This window comes from Passer domesticus, chromosome 3 (genome assembly GCF_036417665.1).
Source record: "Passer domesticus isolate bPasDom1 chromosome 3, bPasDom1.hap1, whole genome shotgun sequence".
Lineage (NCBI taxonomy): Eukaryota > Metazoa > Chordata > Aves > Passeriformes > Passeridae > Passer > Passer domesticus.
The window spans coordinates 40544171-40562205 of NC_087476.1; the positions used below are offsets into that span (position 1 = coordinate 40544171).

At 36.1% G+C, this 18035-nt stretch overlaps 1 protein-coding gene across 3 annotated transcripts in view; it reads left to right on the plus strand.

The window, feature by feature from the left end:
- The window catches only part of LOC135296419 (uncharacterized), a 384334-nt gene extending 368865 nt beyond the window's left edge, over positions 1-15469 (plus strand). For all 3 annotated transcript variants that reach the window (XR_010358517.1, XM_064412762.1, XM_064412763.1), the window contains one exon: positions 9297-15469. Coding sequence is in view for 1 of the 3 variants with exons in the window: in XM_064412763.1 (XP_064268833.1) it covers positions 9297-9509 (213 nt within the window). In the remaining 2 variants the exon portion in view is untranslated. The remainder of the gene's footprint in view (positions 1-9296) is intronic.
- Positions 15470-18035: the final 2566 nt, after the last annotated feature.

Genomic DNA, 18035 nt, shown 5'->3' on the forward strand with positions numbered 1-18035 from the left:
ATACGTCATATTAGTTTGACCCCTAAGTTCTGTTTGTGTTTGTGCATGTCCTTGTTTTTGTTACTGGAGAGAATCTCAGTAGAGCAATAAAAACAAAAAACTCCTGTATGTGTACGCATGTACCTATCTCTCTGATAATTTTGCATTACATTCCTGCATAATCATATAGTATGGCCCAGACTGAGATGTCTGGGCCATACTGTAGTTTGAATATTTTAAAATTATAATATAATTGCAGTATTTCTCTATGTTCCTTTCTTCCACTAACCAGTTCAGCTTTATGAAATATATTTCATTTCTTGAGCCTAAGGAACTGTAGAGAAAGGATATGTGTAACCAGAGTTAATTTCCCCCTGTGGCTTCTTATTGACCAGGACAGATTATAATACTTTTCAGGACACTTTTTTTCTTTTGTTAATTAAAATGCTACTTCACTACCTGTATACTCTACCTTCTTGAACGGCAGATAAAATTCATATCAGGGGCTGACAACAAAGCATAATGTACAGCACTGATACAAATTTTAAAAATACATTTTAAAACTGTCCAGGAAGCCTTGTGTTCACATATATAATTTTCTCTTTCATTTGGTTCTAAATAAACAGGCTGGCACTGCAGGAAAATAAAATAAAATAAAACATTTTGTTCTGGATTTTTCTGTTCAGGTGGCATAAAACTGGGATTCAAAAACTGCTGTCAGGCAGCTTATTGGAGGACATTTTTGGTCCTACTGTTGCTCTGAGTAACTCCACTCTACAGCCTCTAGTCACCTCAACCTTATAAAAACTAAATGAAGAAGATATTAATTATTAAGTATCAGTTATGGAATAATAAAGTAATTTCCAATGTCATGGAAATGCCAGGAAATACATATATTTTCATAATGTTTATATTTACTAAGAGAATTTGATTTTCATAGGAACCTTTACCTGTAAAGCCTTTTCTTTAAAAGAAAAACCCAGTCTCCAGCATTGCCATTCTATCAAACCATCTTTGTGATGCTGATATAAAAATTTATGTATGGCTTGTTTTTGTAGCCAAATCTGGGTAGTTCTCGGAGCATCCCTCTATCCAGTGGGTCATTAGAAAAGCTGTACCTACTGGTTTAGGTGGCAGTTCAATTTGTGATGGGGCAACCCAGCAAACATGGGTTTTCTTTCCCTGATCTGTTCTGTCCCCTGACCTCTCTCAAAGCTTGGCCTTGCTGTGCCCAGTGCTTCTGTTGCCTCCCTTCAATGCTTTTGTGAAGCCTTTCAGCAATGCCATGAAGTCAGCTCAGACAGCACTGATGCTTTCCAGTGCATGCTAACAGAGTTACTGCTTTGTTCATACAGTCTTGGGTGCCCTTCTTAAGTGGAAGACAGCTGTGATCCTGAAATGTGGAAGGCAGCATTTTTAGGAACTGATCAAGTCTATTTTCTCCCCAAGCTAAGGATGACATGCCAATTCAGAATCTCAGTTCATATCAGACTCTTCTGTCCTTCAGATAGCAGTGACTAGAAACATTTTGTTTTATCATCTCAGCTGGTGCATTTTCTTCTTAAATGCAGACTTTGTTACGGTGATCCATAACTGAGAATCCCTTCAGGCTTGTCTACTACATTGCACTCTATCAGATTCAAAGTGTGAAGAATCCTTGAAACCTCCAGCTACTTCAGAACACAGTTGCTTTCCCTCACAAGTGCTGTACTAGGAAGAACATATCACAACTCTGCTCCACAGGCTATGTTCAAACTTGGAAAACCAGGGTGCCAAAAAAAAAAAGAACTTAAAAGGCCATAGTCATCTAAAAGAAAGAGGGCATCTGAAAACAAGGAAATCTTAATCCAGTGCCAGACATTCAAGAAAACCAGACACAGGGATGTGCCAATTACAGTTTTGAAATGACCCCTTCTTGGTTGCATATGGCTTTTTTAAAATAACTTTTAGTTGCCTAGACTTTTTAGCTGCTACCAGTCCATTACATTTGGCACTTAAGCCAAATAGCTATGCTTTTTCTGCCAAGTAAACTACATGTCAGTAAAGCTGCTATCTTGAAGGGCCTCTACTTAGAAGCTTTGTGGATTTAAACACCCTAATACAGATATTCTGCTGTGGCATTGTGCTGTGAATGGGGCATACAAGGATCATCTTTGGTGAACCATGCACTGTACACTAGGGGAACAACTGTTCAGTGTTTACAGCTACCTACCAATACTCAATAAAAACTGCACTAATCTATCCTTAGAGGGTGGAGGGTAAGAGTAGGAAAAATTTCTCCTGCCTTGTGTTGTTTTTCACTTTCATTTAGCAGCACTGCACTTCAGTGGTAAGTCACTGAATCAGATACACACTATGACCTTTTGGGCGACCTTGGGCCACTCACCTCTCTGTGCCTCTCTTTTGTTTTCCCTCCGTAGTTTCCTTTAAAAGCACAGCATAAAATCATGCAGAGCTAATTCTGTCTTTGGAGAGCATTTTTCATCCTAGCAGGACCCCACCACTGGCTGTTAATTCCAGGATTTTAGGCTCATGATTAAGTTACTGCAGTGTAACAAGGTACCTTACATCTGTTGCTCATTAGGGGGACTTGTCTGAGCCAGGGTAAATGACTACATCTGAACTAGTCATCTTGACTTTCTCTGTAGTCACTGAAAAAAATTTGTCACTCTTAGGTATCGTTCTGCACTAGACAACTAACATATATCAGATGAATCATGTTCCCCAAATGCCTATTTCTCTCCATTGATTATGAAGAGTGTCTAGAAGAAATAGCTGAGACGAAGATTTCCACACTGCGGTAGTCTAAAGTTATGTGGAAATTACTTTCTTAGTAACTGCTCATATATCTGCTGCTTGTCCCAAACAAAAGTGAACTTCTTTGATACAACATACAACTAACTATATGACCTAGGTCGATTTGTCTTACACTTATTTTGAGCTAAACACACACATGCAGTTAACACGGCTCAGTGGATGTACATTAAGTGCATCACTCATTCATTCACCTTCCTTTTGTAAAGGCACCATTCCATTCCATTTGTTTACCATCAGCCTATTTTGTAACCAAGTTTTATCTATGACCACTCTTTTTTTCCTCTCGTTGACTGTGCAGACTGAGAGCAAACCCACTCTTTCCACTGGCTCTTTGTTTGCCATGATTTAACCCCAGTCAGCAGCCAAGCCCCACCCAGCCACCAAACCCCACCCAGCCACTCCCTCACTCCCCCAACAGCAGAATCTGGTAGAGAATCAGAGGGGTGAAAGGTGGCAAACTGGTGGGTTGAGACAAAGACAGTTTAATAGGGAAAGCAAAAGCCAAACACAAAAGCAAAGCAAAATAAGGCATTAATTCACTGCTACCCGCGGGCAGGCAGGTGTTCAGCCATCTTCAGGAAAGCAGAGCCTTATCTTGGGTAACAGTGACTTGGGAAGACAAACCCATCATTTCAAATGTCCCCTCTTTCTTCCCCCCATTTTATGTACTGAGCATGATGTCACATGCTCTGGAATGTCCCTTTGGTCACTTTGAGCCAGCTGTGTCTCCTCCCAGCCTCCCAAGCACCCCCAGCCCCTCCCCAGTGTGGCAGTATGAGAAGCAGAAAAGGCCTTGGCTCTGTAAGCCCTGCTCAGAAATAACAAAAATATCTCTATATTATCAACCCTGTGTTCAGCACAAATCCAAAACAGAGCCCCATACCTGCCCCTGTGAATAAAATTAACTCTACCCAAGCTGAAACCAGCACACTGTGTTAATCTTATTCTCTCAAGCAGAGTAACCTCAGTTTGCACCTCTTTCTTAGTTTTACCTTTCCCTTTTACTCATAATATCCCCTCTTTCTATGCAGCCTTCTCAATGCTCCCTATGAAGGACACTGTAAAAATGAACTGAATTTTAATAGCTAAGTACTGGAAAAATTTGAAATGCAGACTGTAGGCATGAGTGTAAACTATTTTGTAAATCAGCAGTCTTACAATTTTTAAATCAGGCTGTAGTATGAATGTAAGATTGCTTTAAAGCAAATACTTGTAAAGATGCAAAAAGCTAGAAAGGCACCCTTGAAAATGTTTTTTCGTAGTATGTCTATGGGGGATAATATTCCCAAGTAAAATCTCTTTTTGTTGTTATTGTTGTAGCTGCATGAAGAAACAACAGAGCTGTTTCTAAAATGTAAACAGATTTTAATGTAGATTTCCAAATACCCACCTAAGAATTTGTTATTGAAACATGGTTGTTTACCTATGGTATAGAAATTACAGAGATATACAACATAAGTTTGATGTCTATTGTATACATTTCTAGCTGTATCAAATATTTAATACCTGATATTCTTTGGGATTTGTTAGCATCTCCTTTCAAACTTGCCTGCGGCAATTACAAGATGGAATGTAAAAAGTGGTTTTGATTATCGTTTTGGATTGTCACCTTGACAGTTTGGGTTGGGTTTTACAGACATGGAGAAAGAACACACACAGATGCACACAATTGCTCCTTTTCACTTTGCATCCCCTTCCCTGTAGACAATGCTCTACAGAAATGGCTCAGGAGCAGAATAGACATGAAAGGATTACCAAGTGGAGCTATTTGAGGGAAACCTGGTTCATTATTTGGAGACAGGAATATGTAAGTGGCCAGTTTCATCTATAAATTGCTATTGCTTGGGGATTGCAAATAGACCTTAGTGGGTATTTGAGCGGTCAAGTCAAATACACTGCTGCCAATAAAAACAGGAGGAGGAGAAAAAACAGGTGGAAGGAAAGAGAAGAGGGAATAGAAATTTAAAGAGCAAAAGAGGAAAAATGAAGTATCTTTAGCTTTTGTTGCCTGTTCAATAAAAAGAAAATGTTTAACAAGAGGAGTAGACGAAGGTCATTGCTTTAATTTTTAATCTAGGCTGGAGGACGCAAGAAGAGTGCTAATGTACCTGTGTATGTGAATATCCTTTAAATATGAAAACTATTTGCTGGTTTGAGTACCTTACTGGCTCTTAGCTTGCAGGTCCCCTGTAGGGCAAAGGCTGCACATGGCCACCTGTTCTAGCAGTGCCCATCAATCCCTTTTGTGTCCAGTGGGAAAAAGACATTTTGTCACAAGTGAATGGGAAGCTTACCTGAGTGTCAGACAGTGGGAGACCGAGCTCCATTAACTATTTATTTGTAGTCAGGCATTGTGTTTGTTTTGAGGCAGACTTAAGGCTGCTGTTTGCACAATAACTGAGCAGACTGTTCTGGCCACTGACTCTCAGGCACGAGGAACACTCAGGTGCATGATTTTATCATGAGGAAAGGATAAGGAAATACTAGTGCAAGGTGCAGCACTGTATTTCTTCTTTCTGACTCTTCCACACTATGACTGCAAGTTGAGTTTCTGAGGTTTTCTGTAAATAACATCTAAGCACCATAATGAATTATTAACATCCATCTTTACATTGATTCTTCACATAGTTTTCCCCTGAAATCCACAAGCCTTTGTGAAGCATACAGACTTTTTTCCTTTTCATTTTAGTATTTTATTATTATGGTGCCAAATGTTGCTGTTATCATTGAATGCCTTTCAGCATTTCCATTATAAACCTTGTTTTCAAGGTATTTATAACCTACCTATTTTACTTCATGTTTTTTTGCAATTTGCCATAGAAGATTTTCAGCATGGAGTAGATGGTACTGTCTTTCCTTGCAAAATTTGGTTGAACCCCTATAGCTATTCTGGATTGACAATTTCAAAAAGTAAAGAGGGACCTCAGGTACAATAATTTTTATACAAAATAGTATTTGAGCCGAATGTAAGAGAAAAGCATGAATTTTGAAATTTGAAAAACAAAATGCAAAAATTTTTATTTTTCAAATGGAATTGATCAATGGAGTCATGACTGCACAATGCATTGATAAGGAGAGGATGTTTTTCCTCATCAAAAATAAAACCACATGCTTAAATATGATATTTCATGCGTACCTATGCTTTCAATATTAACCCATGAATCCTACATTATTAACCTATTTATCCCTAACACTTAAGAATGCACAGAAGTAGTGAGTTTAATGAACATGTCTTTAAAACATATGGTGAAGTGCTTTCAGTTGCAGGCAATTACGTAGTTCTGTGAAAAATGATGAGCTGTACTGTAGTCATAATACAAAAAAATCTTTCCCATTGGTTTCCCCTATTGCTGCAGTCAAAGGAGTTACAATATTACTCTTATGCAGAAATCTGGGCAATGCCATCTTATTGACTTAATGCCTAATCTAAAACCTAATGAGGTAAAAGGACTATTTCCTTCGACTTCAGTAGTCACTGGAGTCTCATGGTTCATTCTAACAGTTCTCTTGTACCCTAATAACTGAGATAATCAGCTGCAAATAGAAAGCCTGCAAGAGATTTTGGATCTTTGTTATACAGTTTTTTGCCAGTTTTTATTCTAACCAGCTCACCCTTGTACCGGAAGACCAATCGTCTTTTGGCCTGATGTAAAAAAAAAAAAAAAGTGAAAATGATGTGGGATGAGAGATGGGTAAAGAGTGTTTTCCTGAGTTTGTTTTACTTTTAGATAATCTTGATGGATGAGTCATTGAAGAGAGGAAGCTGCCATTCATGTCAGTACTCAAAGAAAGAAATGGAAGAAAATCTGGAAACATAAATGTTTTCTTACAGGAAGGTTGTCAAATTGAACAAAATTCAGGATTCCTTTTCCTCCTAAAAGATGTTATAACATACTAGAGCTTAATCTGCTAGTTTGCTTTTCTAAGTGTAGGTTATTGTAGTCTGTATATTACTTACCATTGCACTTTGACATGCCTCAGGCACTGCATTGCAAAACATCCCCATTTTGGAACAGCTGTAGGTTATGTGACTTGGCTTCTGAGGCTGTTTGCTGCCATCCAGCAACTGCTTCAATTGAAACAGCATATTTTGGTGCAAAATTTGCTCTGCTGTAATCAGGCAATGTTATCCTGTTCTTTTTCTCTGTCTCAAATACTGAGACTTCTGACCTGTAGCAGCCTTTTTCATTGGAAAGTGGAAAACAATGACTGAATAAATGTGCAAAGACTCCACCCTTTAGCAATGTAAAAATGCAAATCACACAAAACAGACTTCATTACAAGTGGCTAGGGAAAAAAAAAAAAAATTAAAGAAAAGCTTCCAGGTGCAAGTAGCTGACATTTCAGAATATCAAATAAAACTTATGTAGAAAGATACTAATTCCTACAAATTAAAATCTCAAAATCTTAAAATATTCAGCCAGACTTGAAAAACTTTTTGTTTTCAACAAGTGGATTCATTTTATTTATATTGTTGTATATTTTGAAGCTCAAATAACTAATAGCATCATAGTTTCAAATTATTTATTAAAAGAATTTTTTTTTTTATTTGGGATTAGGCTAGACAAGGAACTGCATACTTATAATTAGTTGAATAGTAAACTATTTCATAGTAACATACTATTAACAAGAATCCATTTACACTGTGATGTATACAATTTCTATGCAATGACATGATGGGAGTTGTTTTAATTTAGTCTAAGAGTAGCACTAAATAAAGGGGGCGGAGGGGGGGAAGTTCTACACAAGGCAGCATGGAGCTAGTTTGTTCTCTACCTTTGCCTATCAAGAATAATCCCAAGGGAGGAAAAACATGCTTTACCACTATTGCAGTAAGCACAACATATTTTCTTTATTGAAAGAAGATTGAATGTTGACATGATTTTTTTGGTCAGAATCTAGAGTTGGAGGAGATTTCTAATCAGAGAGGTCTCTATTCTGTCAAACAGAGACTTCTGTGGCTGGAAGCTCAAGCCAGTTATGTTCTGATTAGAAATAAACACTAGATTTTTTAGCACTAAAGATTATTAGATAGTTGCATGTATTGCCAAAGGATTTGTTTGACAGTCTTACTGTTTTAAATTAGGTTTGTGGATCCTTTGGAAAGAGATGTTATACTTCATCCACAAGGTGTTAGCAACAATTATTGGGTGAATATTTGTATTTTGTGTCACAAGATGATTATGACAGTGGATTAGAAACATAAAAAGTCTATGAATTTCTGAAAGTTGGGTGACTTTCCTGTTTTGAAAGACTTAGATCAGAGTAGTCAGCTCATGGGTCATCATGAGTAGTCAGCATCATGGGTACCTCCCTCAGTATTGTGCATATTAGATAGGCAACCCAAATGTTATCAAAGTGGTATTGGAAAGTGTCTGCATTCATTCTGATGAGGTGCATGGACTACCTTAAAAATTATATATCTGTACAAAGATATGAATGTCTTCTTTAAGCCAGCTGTATATTTCTAATGTGTTGTCATCAGGCAATATCTTGACTGCAAATAATTATTGGTACCAGATTTTCACTTTAACTGTACCTTTACATATTACAGAGCATTCGTGTCCATCCTTCACACTAACGACATTCTGAAAATAATTTTTTATTGAAATTATTGAAAATAATTTGGCATTTACCAGATATAATGAAGCTGTGTTCTGAAAAATATGAATGCAGCAAGGAAGAACATTGTCTCCCATCCACAGCTTTGATTTACTGGCTGTCCCCAGGGAACTTCACATTATACAGTGTTAGTCCACAATATTCTTTCTAAGTACTCCCTGTAACTACGCAAAGCACAGGACATGCCACATTTTCCTTGTCCTTCACTGTAAACATTGGATAAATCATTATAACATATATTTCATAGATTTTATTTATTAATCCATAGCAGTTTCAAAAAAATAATGACCAAAAGTTCAGGTGCGTAGTTTAAGTAAATATCTTCATTCAATCTCCTTTGACAGTCTACAAGCGTATTTTGGAATATATCTGTATGTTGATTGGTTTTTTTAAATTTTGCAGACTGAAGGGATTATTTGTTGATTATAAAAAATATTATGTGGTTTTCATCAATATAGTATGACTCATGTATTGAATGTTTTTGCTTTAAAATCATTGACGCAAGCACATATTTATACGTTACAATACATTTACAATACATATTCACATCACAGTCTATGTGCAACAATACTTTTTACTAGTCGGTATTATATGTGCCAATCTATCAAGCTGGTGAGAAGATTGAATATGTCACTTTTTGGTTTAGGACATGTGTAGCTCATCTAAAGAGACAGGGTGTTTAATTTTCCTTCTGAAATTTATTTTGTTTGAGCTACTAGAAAGGAGTTGTACTCTGTGGCTAACCTGGGCAAATGATGAATTGCAATGTAACACCAGAAAGGAAGTTACAGACTGCTGCCTTTAGACCTAGACCGTGCTGACCTTTATAGACATATACAGCCTCCCCATGTCTTTTTATTATTTTTTTTTCCCTGCAGGATTTTGTCTCAACAATCTACACTGTTTTCAGTGTTGCCTTTCTCACCTCTCTGGAGGCTTCCTCACAGTCCTTTTCCAGCAGCCTGAGTGAAGTGGCACAGCCTGACCACATCGAAGCTGAACCACCAGTGTTGACACCAAACCCTCCCGTCTGCCCTCCTGGCTGCTGGGGACAGGAGCTTACAGCAGGACCTGAGAGGGGTGCAGGATGAATATGAATTTGGCATCCTCAGGAATATTCATCACTTTTCTTTATGGCCAGAAACCATTCTTTGTTAAAAAATACTAGGATTCCTTTGTTCTGATGCTCTTTATTAGGCTTCTACAATTAGCTACTTTTATAGACAAATAAATGCAATAAATTGGGCTTTTTTCTGAACTATTAGAGATTTTTTTAGGTGTAGTAATTTTTTCATTCTAGATGTATTTTAAAATGTCAGTCAAATAGCAGATATGTTTCTAAGACAAGTACACATCTAATAAAATGCTGTTTGACCTGATTTTCTTTGACGTGCTTGTAGAGCACTGAAAGAGGAAAGAGCTATGAATATCATGTTTACAACAAGATGGAGCACTGAGTCATGGGAAGTTAGGTATTGGAGAATAGAAATCTTGAACAGAGCAAGTAGATAAAATTCACAGAATCATAGAATGGGCCAGGCTGGAAGGGGCCACAGTGAGTCTTCTGGTTGAATCTCTATGCTCAGGCAGGATGATCCTAGGGCCCATGGCACAGGACTGTGCCCAGAAGGTTCTTCAATATCCCCAGTGAAGGAGGCTCCACACCCTCTCTGGCCAATCTGTTTCAGTGCTGCACAGTAAAGAAATTCTTCCTCATGTTCAGGTGGAACCTCCTGTATATCAGTTTCTGCCCATTGCCTGCGGTCCCAGTCTAGTGCCTCTGTCAAACAATTCTCAGTCAAACAGAAACAAAGGCTATGTCTTTTTTGCTGATGACAGGCTGCAGTGCTGAAGGAAATATTCAATCCTCTGAAGCTTTTCATTTCAAGAGGAACTTAGAGCACCTTCTAATTTTATTTAACGATAGTCTAGGATGAATAAAAAAAATATAAAAGGTAGAAGAAAATATTCATAGTGTGTTTAATATCTCCTTATTCATATAAGTGTTATATATATAATATATGCGCACGAGGGCTTATCTCCCTTATGACATTCATCTTCACCTGTGAGAAGAGAAATAATAAGTCACTGGTGACTATTGCACTTGACTTATGCCTCTACATCAGAGAAGATAAATGCCAATAGAAAGATCAAGTCTTCTGTATTCTTTTCAAGGGGAGAAGGAATTTATCATAGGTATATTGGAATTTATCTAGATCAGATACAGATGATTTCATCACAGTAATGAGGGAATCCTTATTGCATGCTGACAACGTGTATGTTTTGAGTGTAGTTTTATTTTTTTAAATACTCTTTAACCTATAAAACAGACTCCTACTTTTAATTCAATGCAAGTTGGAGCTCTCAATTCCTACTGAACTCCACTGGGGAAGAATTATTTGGTTAAGGGGGAAAAGGAGAAACAAAAGAATGAATGGGGAGGAGAGCAAATATGAGAATTTATGTAAAAGAAAATCAGTTGGTATACAATTAAGGCATTTGTTTTTGTGCGCATAAAATGCAGGATGTCATTATAAATTTTGTGCTTCCCAATTCCTGCTAATTTAACACCATTTAATACAAATTTTATGCATGTCATTAATAGCTATTTTAGATATAAGTGTAGTAGAACAGCTTTTACAGATACTCCATTTGAAAAATATCAACAAAATTTTCTTCAAAGTATTATTTCAGAGGTTCTTTTTGTCACTTGTCTGTACTTCCTTCTCTATTTCCTTTTCATTTGCAGTAACAAAAGCATTTTCTTCAAAAGTAAAGGTCCTATTCCTAAATACATTGCTGTAGTTTTGTTTTACTCTCTGAGACCAGGAAGAACTGAATTCCTTCAGTCCCTAGCAAATGTCCTGATGATATTCCAGAAAAGGAATTTGATCAGAGAGATCACAGCCCAGTTCTTCAGAGGTGCGTATGGTAGGAGCTGTTTTGAGAACAAGCCCCATGCACTTCAGCTGCTATAATAATGTATTTGGGCTGAAAGATATCAGCAAAAATTACAGTGTGACGTTGACAGCAGCATAGGGTGGAGGAGGTTAATTAGAAGGAAGTCTAATTTCCTATGCTTAGTAAAACAGATAGTACATGTAAAAGGGATAGAGTAAAACACATGGTAATGTTGTGACTGTATGTAATGAATTAGATTGCATTTCTTAGAATCAGTTAGGCTGTTTATAAGGGAATTTCAATCAGAAAAATCTCTAGGTTCGCGTTGCAGACAATTCTGATTTGTGAAAGGTTCATATTATAGATTTTTGAAGTATCAGTATTGCCTGATGTTGCAATATAGAAAATTTTGTAGTGACATGCCCTGCTGATTGTCACTTTGCATCATGACACTGTATCTCAGAAATCACAGCCCCTTTCTATTTATGGAAAGCAAACTGGCACTGAGTAACTCCAGAAAGCAAGAATTTCAAAGGATCAGGAGCTTGGAAGCAATTTTAAAATTGGTGTTTCATGGACTAATTAGTTAGAACTGTGACTACTTTAACTGGGATTTTAAAAAGAAGGATTTCAAAAACCCAGTGTAATAAATGTACTCACCAGCATAGTTTATAAAATATTTCTTCCTTCATTTTATACAAATAATTCCAATGTATTATAACAATAGGGAATAAGTTCATCACAAGCCTCTCTGTTTGCCATAGCTATCCTTTTCAGTGTTTAAATATTTCACATAACAGTCATAAAGTTATTGTTGGAAGTATGTGAATTCTGCATGTGCCATCTAAATAAATACTTTGTGTATACTTTTAAGTTCATATTTGTGTTGAGACTAATATACTGCAACCTTGAGCACAGTGGGAGCAATGTGAATCAGGGGAGCCATCAACCAGGCTGATTAGACTGCCCACTGAGCACAAGTGATATCAAAACAAGTAAGTTTTGGCCAGCATTACAAGCAGAATGCAGCAGGAACTGCAGGCATGTTATACAAAGTGGGATGCTGTTGGCACTTCTAAAATAGCAAGATGTTGCAAAAATGGACCAATCACCCCAAAACGTATCTCTGAGTGATCAGTGGTTCTCATGGGAATGATGGGACAGTGCTACTGGAATTGAAAACTAAATCACAGCCTTCACTGTTCACACAGTTATGGATGCACATGTTTATATATAATCTGTCCACATATCTGTCAACATTACTGTTCATGACTGCTGTGGCACCTTGGTATGCTGGTGATATTTCAGTGAAAGAAAGCAACATGGTTTTCTTCCTTGGGAAAGAATCGTATCTGCATGTAAACAGATTTGCAAAAACTGAAGGAGTACATTTTCATAGCATGGCATACAATTTTAGTATGGACTGCTACAGGTCTCAAAATTGAGCTCTGTACAACTTCTAACAGAATCTTAAAGGAAATTTAGTGATGTTTTTCTTTTTTGGAAATACAGATGCATATACACACTGTGTTTTGCCTGTGATGCTCCTGTCAGTGAAGGAAACATTAAAGATTTCTTTATCTGGGGAGAGGAGGGATCAGGTTGGAGGAAATCAGGTGTGAGGAAATATACTTCATCTTGAGACCTGGAGAAATTCAGCAATATTTCTTTTTCTTCTTAAAAGAGATTTAAAGCACTTCCTGGTATCCATGGCTATGGATCACTCATTTTGAGGACATCTTGCACTTCTAAGGCTGAGGTTCTTTGTATTCACAAAAAGTCTGTGATGACTTTACACGTGAGCATCTCTATTAATGAGGGGCAGGGACACCAAGCAACTGAACCACAGAAAATCTATAATCTATAAACATATGACTCCAAAGACTAAAAAAACTGGTTGGCTTTATTTTGTTTAGAAACATTTCGAATTGCTGTGAGAAATTATAGACAAGGCATTTACTCTCTGGTTAGAAAAACTATCTGCTTCTGCTGTTCATCTTTTCCCCCACACAGAAGCAGATTTTAAGATTTGGTTACTAACTTCTCCTCAATATGAAGCTGTTTAAAATGCCAGCACTGTATAGCATGCAGTCCACTGTCCATTACTTTGTTGTGTCACTTAAGAACATATTCTATTAAACGGTTTACGTATTTTAGAGATATAACTTTTGTTCCCTCATTTTTTACACATGATGACTTTTAAAACAGGCAAGTTAAAAATTAAAAAAGAAAATATATGTGGGAAAATTATCCAAACATTTTAAATCTCCTGCCTTGAATACAACTTTTAAGTCCCTCAGTTTTGGGAAAGCATCAGTTATTGTTTAAAACAATTAAATGCTTTTCGCAATTTTCAAAAGAAGTGCTTTGTTCCTATCCCTACAGTAGACAATGTTTATGTCAAAAATACCTGTGAAATGAGAAGAATGTTTAACATGAAGAATAAATTTTAAAGAGGATTCACCACTTGAAATTTTGGCAGTTTGAACTTACTCTCTCAGCTATCATAACTGACTTTCATGAGGCCTTAGTGCTATGTCCAGCTACAAGCAGTTGCAATTTCAATATAAACTTGAAAACAGATGACCATCAATGAAGAGAATTTTGTGGACTTCTTGGGAAATCTGTCAGACTCTTCCTGCCTGGAGCTGATTCAAGCTACTGTCCCCTTCAACAGAGCAGATCAAATCACAACATGTTTAAAATTATTGCATTCTGCTTGGCTATAGCACAAGCTGCTGTTCTTGAGGAGTTCCTCTTTATAAACATTAGTTTCCTAAACCCTAAGTCTTTAATCAGAATTCAAATGAAATATGTCCACAGTAAATCATGGCACGCCATGCTTTTTGAGTGCCAGTATTTACAGACTACATGATGTAGTTGTGCTACTGAAGGCTCAGCAGACTTTGATAACTTCTTCCCATTTCTCCATGTTGCCATGAGCCCATGGCGTTCTCATGAGAAAAAAGTTATTTTCCTTCGGTTCACCAGTGTTTGTGCACAGCCCTAACAGTTGCTTTCATATTCTGAATATAAAATTGTTCTGATGGATATATTTATGCTTTATGAAACCAAAATGTCAGTGGCCTTTGGTCCCTGTAATAAAATCAGCTCTTGCACAGAAACAAGCAGTACTATTAAGATTTTAAACATCATCGTAAACTATCATGAGTCACTCAGTACATCATCTTCAGGTACAAGATCTTTTGGTCTGTTCTACCCAACAGCCATCAATCAAAGTTTATAGGCTCACAAATTGCTTGGCCAACACTACACAGTAGTAATATTTTAGCCATATCTATACTGCAAATAAAATCTGTAGAGAAAATGCAAGGTAAATGCCTGGTGTTTGATGTGGTTTGCTTTCTTAATTTATCAACAAAATTGATGTATTTCCCTCTTTGCTTATGTACTCACTGCTTGGATGTAGGTGTTACAGGTGCATCCATATCTTCTGTGAAGGCTTTTCTGTTATTACGTCTCACTCTCACATGAAGAACATAACTGAATCTAAATAAATGACATATTAGTTCTGCTTCTTTTGCTTCGTGAGTTTTGTACATTTCAATTTTAGCAATTTTTCTTTTCATACTGAACACTAGGATAGTATAGTGATTTGTCTTGATGGCAAGAGTTACAGTAAAGGCACATAAAAATGAATTTTCTACCTTCTTTGGCCAGTGTAGTCCCAAGTCAGCCTTTTTACACAAGCAAGAAATTTCTGAAAAAAAAAACCCAAAAACCAAACCAAACCTTGTCCCATGTATAGACTTACATAAATGAGTGAAAACTTGAGTTTCATATTATAATCATTATAAGGATTCAGGTTATGACTCTATTAAGAAACACACAAAATCAAGGGCAGTGCATCAGAAGAGATGTCCCTATCATGCTTATTGTCGAGGTTCAAGGAAAGGAAAGTTGTTGCTGTAATTATGTGAACGCTATCATTTCAAAGGCACCAAATGGGAAATTGTCCCAAACGTCTTCTTTTTTTCTAGTTACTGTTTTAATATTCCATGTTCTGTAATATCTTGCAATATAATTTTAGTTTCATTTCATTCATCCCAAGTATTTGTTACTTTTTATCTCAAAACCTCCCCCAGATTTGTATTGCTCTGCAGTTTAGTATGTTAACAAAGAATCAGCACAGTTCATAAAGAAACATCCCAGAACTGTCATATGATTCATACACCATCAATTACTTGCACAGGCAGAGTGAGCAGTGCTCTTTAATAAGCTGCTCTGAAATAAAATACCTTTAAATTTCATAAATGTGATCACTTTCCGAGCACAGGGTATTTCAAACTCTTCCTCTCAAATCCCCAGCCCAAGACTCTCTCATCTTTTAAGGATAACCAAATAGTTAAAGCAGTACTTAGAATAATAAATTCTTAGATAAAGCAAGTATAGGAGAATATTTTTATTCTTACAAAGTCAGTTTATATCTGTCTGCCTCAGATTTGAAAAGTAGTAATTTGCTCTATTAAGACTGGTGTAAATAGACACAACCTACATTGCTGTTGGTTGTGTTGCAATTAAATGACCCACTCTTTCTCTTAAAATTATCTTGTTGCCAAGTAGTCAATTTTTTTTACCTTGGATTCCCAAACTAACTTTTCATTAGATACTTAGGTCTGATAAGACATTATCAATAGACACGGGTCTCCATGCTAAGACAGAAAAGAGTAACACTAGGAAAGGCTCTCAGCAATCCATAACAGCAGTGAAAACTCTGAAGCATGCAGCTATAAAAGGAGTAAGGCAGTTTTGCAGTGAATGTAATCTCTAACCTCTCCTGAAATAATCCCATATAAAAAGTGTAAGTGGTCACATTGTGGTTTCTAGTGTAATTATATTGGGAATATTTATTTAAAACTGGAGGAAAGTAGATGTATGAAAAGGTAGATGATTTTTGATTTGTGATTCATCAAAAAGGTATTTTGAAAGAAAGAAAAAGGAAAATCAATTTTATTTTTCAGAAATCTCTTCAAAAATTATAATCTAAACATGAAGTCAGATGTTGGTCTTTGAAAAAATGTTTAGCACTTTTTAAAGTGTTTCTTTTGTGCTCCATGGGTCAGCATAAGTTGGATTGATTCAGAATAGAGCTAAAGTAGCATGAAACTATGACTGTAGTTCAAATGTTCCTCCTGAGCTCAGCCAGCAGGGAAAAATAAAATTCTTATATCTAGGACATGTTTAATTATCTGCTTGAGATTATATTGTAATTCAGTAAAAGGACTGGTAAATTAAAAGGTAGAAGGCACCATTGGTTCATCTAGTTTGGTCTCCTGGCTAAATAATTATTGTGCTGGATAGTAACAGTGAAAATGCAGTTGAAAATTTCAAAATCTTCCTAGAGAGCCAAAGAGTGCCTTCCTCATCTTGATGGGATATATAGTGGAGATATGTTTCCAAGATTGATATATCTTAAGAATCTTTCTGTCAATAACTGCTGAATTTGTGCAATTGCAAGCAAATTTATAAAGCTCTTCTTTTTCAGGCATTTCAGATTTTAATTTAGTTAAATATTAGAAATAATTAAAATTTTAGAACAAATAGCATGCTGGCAAATACACTGTCATTTAATTTTGTATAAGTTTACAAAGAACATCTGGGTCTAATACTTTGGCTCACAATTCTTTTGCAATGAAATTCTGTAGACTAAATATATTAATATATTAATAAAATGGAATTTGAAAGAAAACAGTTTATTTAGAGTAATTAATACTTTTAAAAAGTGGGTTAAACTTTTAAATAAATATATATTCAGCCTGGTTTGCTCCTGTTTAACAAAATGTATGATAAGTGAAATGCTAAGCTAACAGAGAGCTTAGCAATTTTTTTTTTTCCTGAAAAGAAATATACTTAATGAAAAGAACAGGCAGCCAAAATAGTTCTCCATTTCTTAGGGTATACAAAATGTAAAAACCAAATATTTTATTAGGGATCCCTATGTGCAAATGGGGCTATTTATAATGTATTTCATAAATGCTAATTTCCTTTGTAAGTCTCTCAGACTGATTAAGCACTGACTTTGGAGTGACTTATTGTATGCTTAAGTTAATTACATCCACAAATATTTGCAAAATCCAAGGAAGAGGTTTTACCTGATATTATTAGCAAAGGCAGCAGGATCTAACCCATTGTTAACTTTACTTAGTAAAACTACATATATTGTTTCTTTATTTTCTTTATATTTTACTGATAGACAATGGGTAATAAGATAAAACTTTACTGTGGAGAAAATAACCCATTTAATAGATAAGACTGAAAATATTACAAGAAACACTGCTGTGATTTTTGGCCATTCTATCCATACATCAAATAAGCTAATTCTATCACAGCCAATATAAATATGCACAAATTGTGTGCTTTAGAAACAGTATTGACTCTTTGGTAGAATCTCTATTTTAAAAATCACTAACACTTTTTATTGTTTTTAAGGTGTGTAAATATCAACTTTGCAAATCATATCCTTAGGAAGGTCTCAGACTGTAAAGATTACAAACACCTTTGCATTTGCTTTGAAAGGTCAGTGCATGTAGGTACCTTGTGTTAACAAAAGTGTCTGTCACTCAAACATTGCCCACGCTTTTTAAAGCTATTCTCAAAGCAGAAAAAGTATATTTTTTTCATTTACTCTCCTCTCTCTTTCATTTGTTTGTTTGTTTTCTTTTATTTTTTTTCCTCTGCTTTTTATCTTCTCTTTG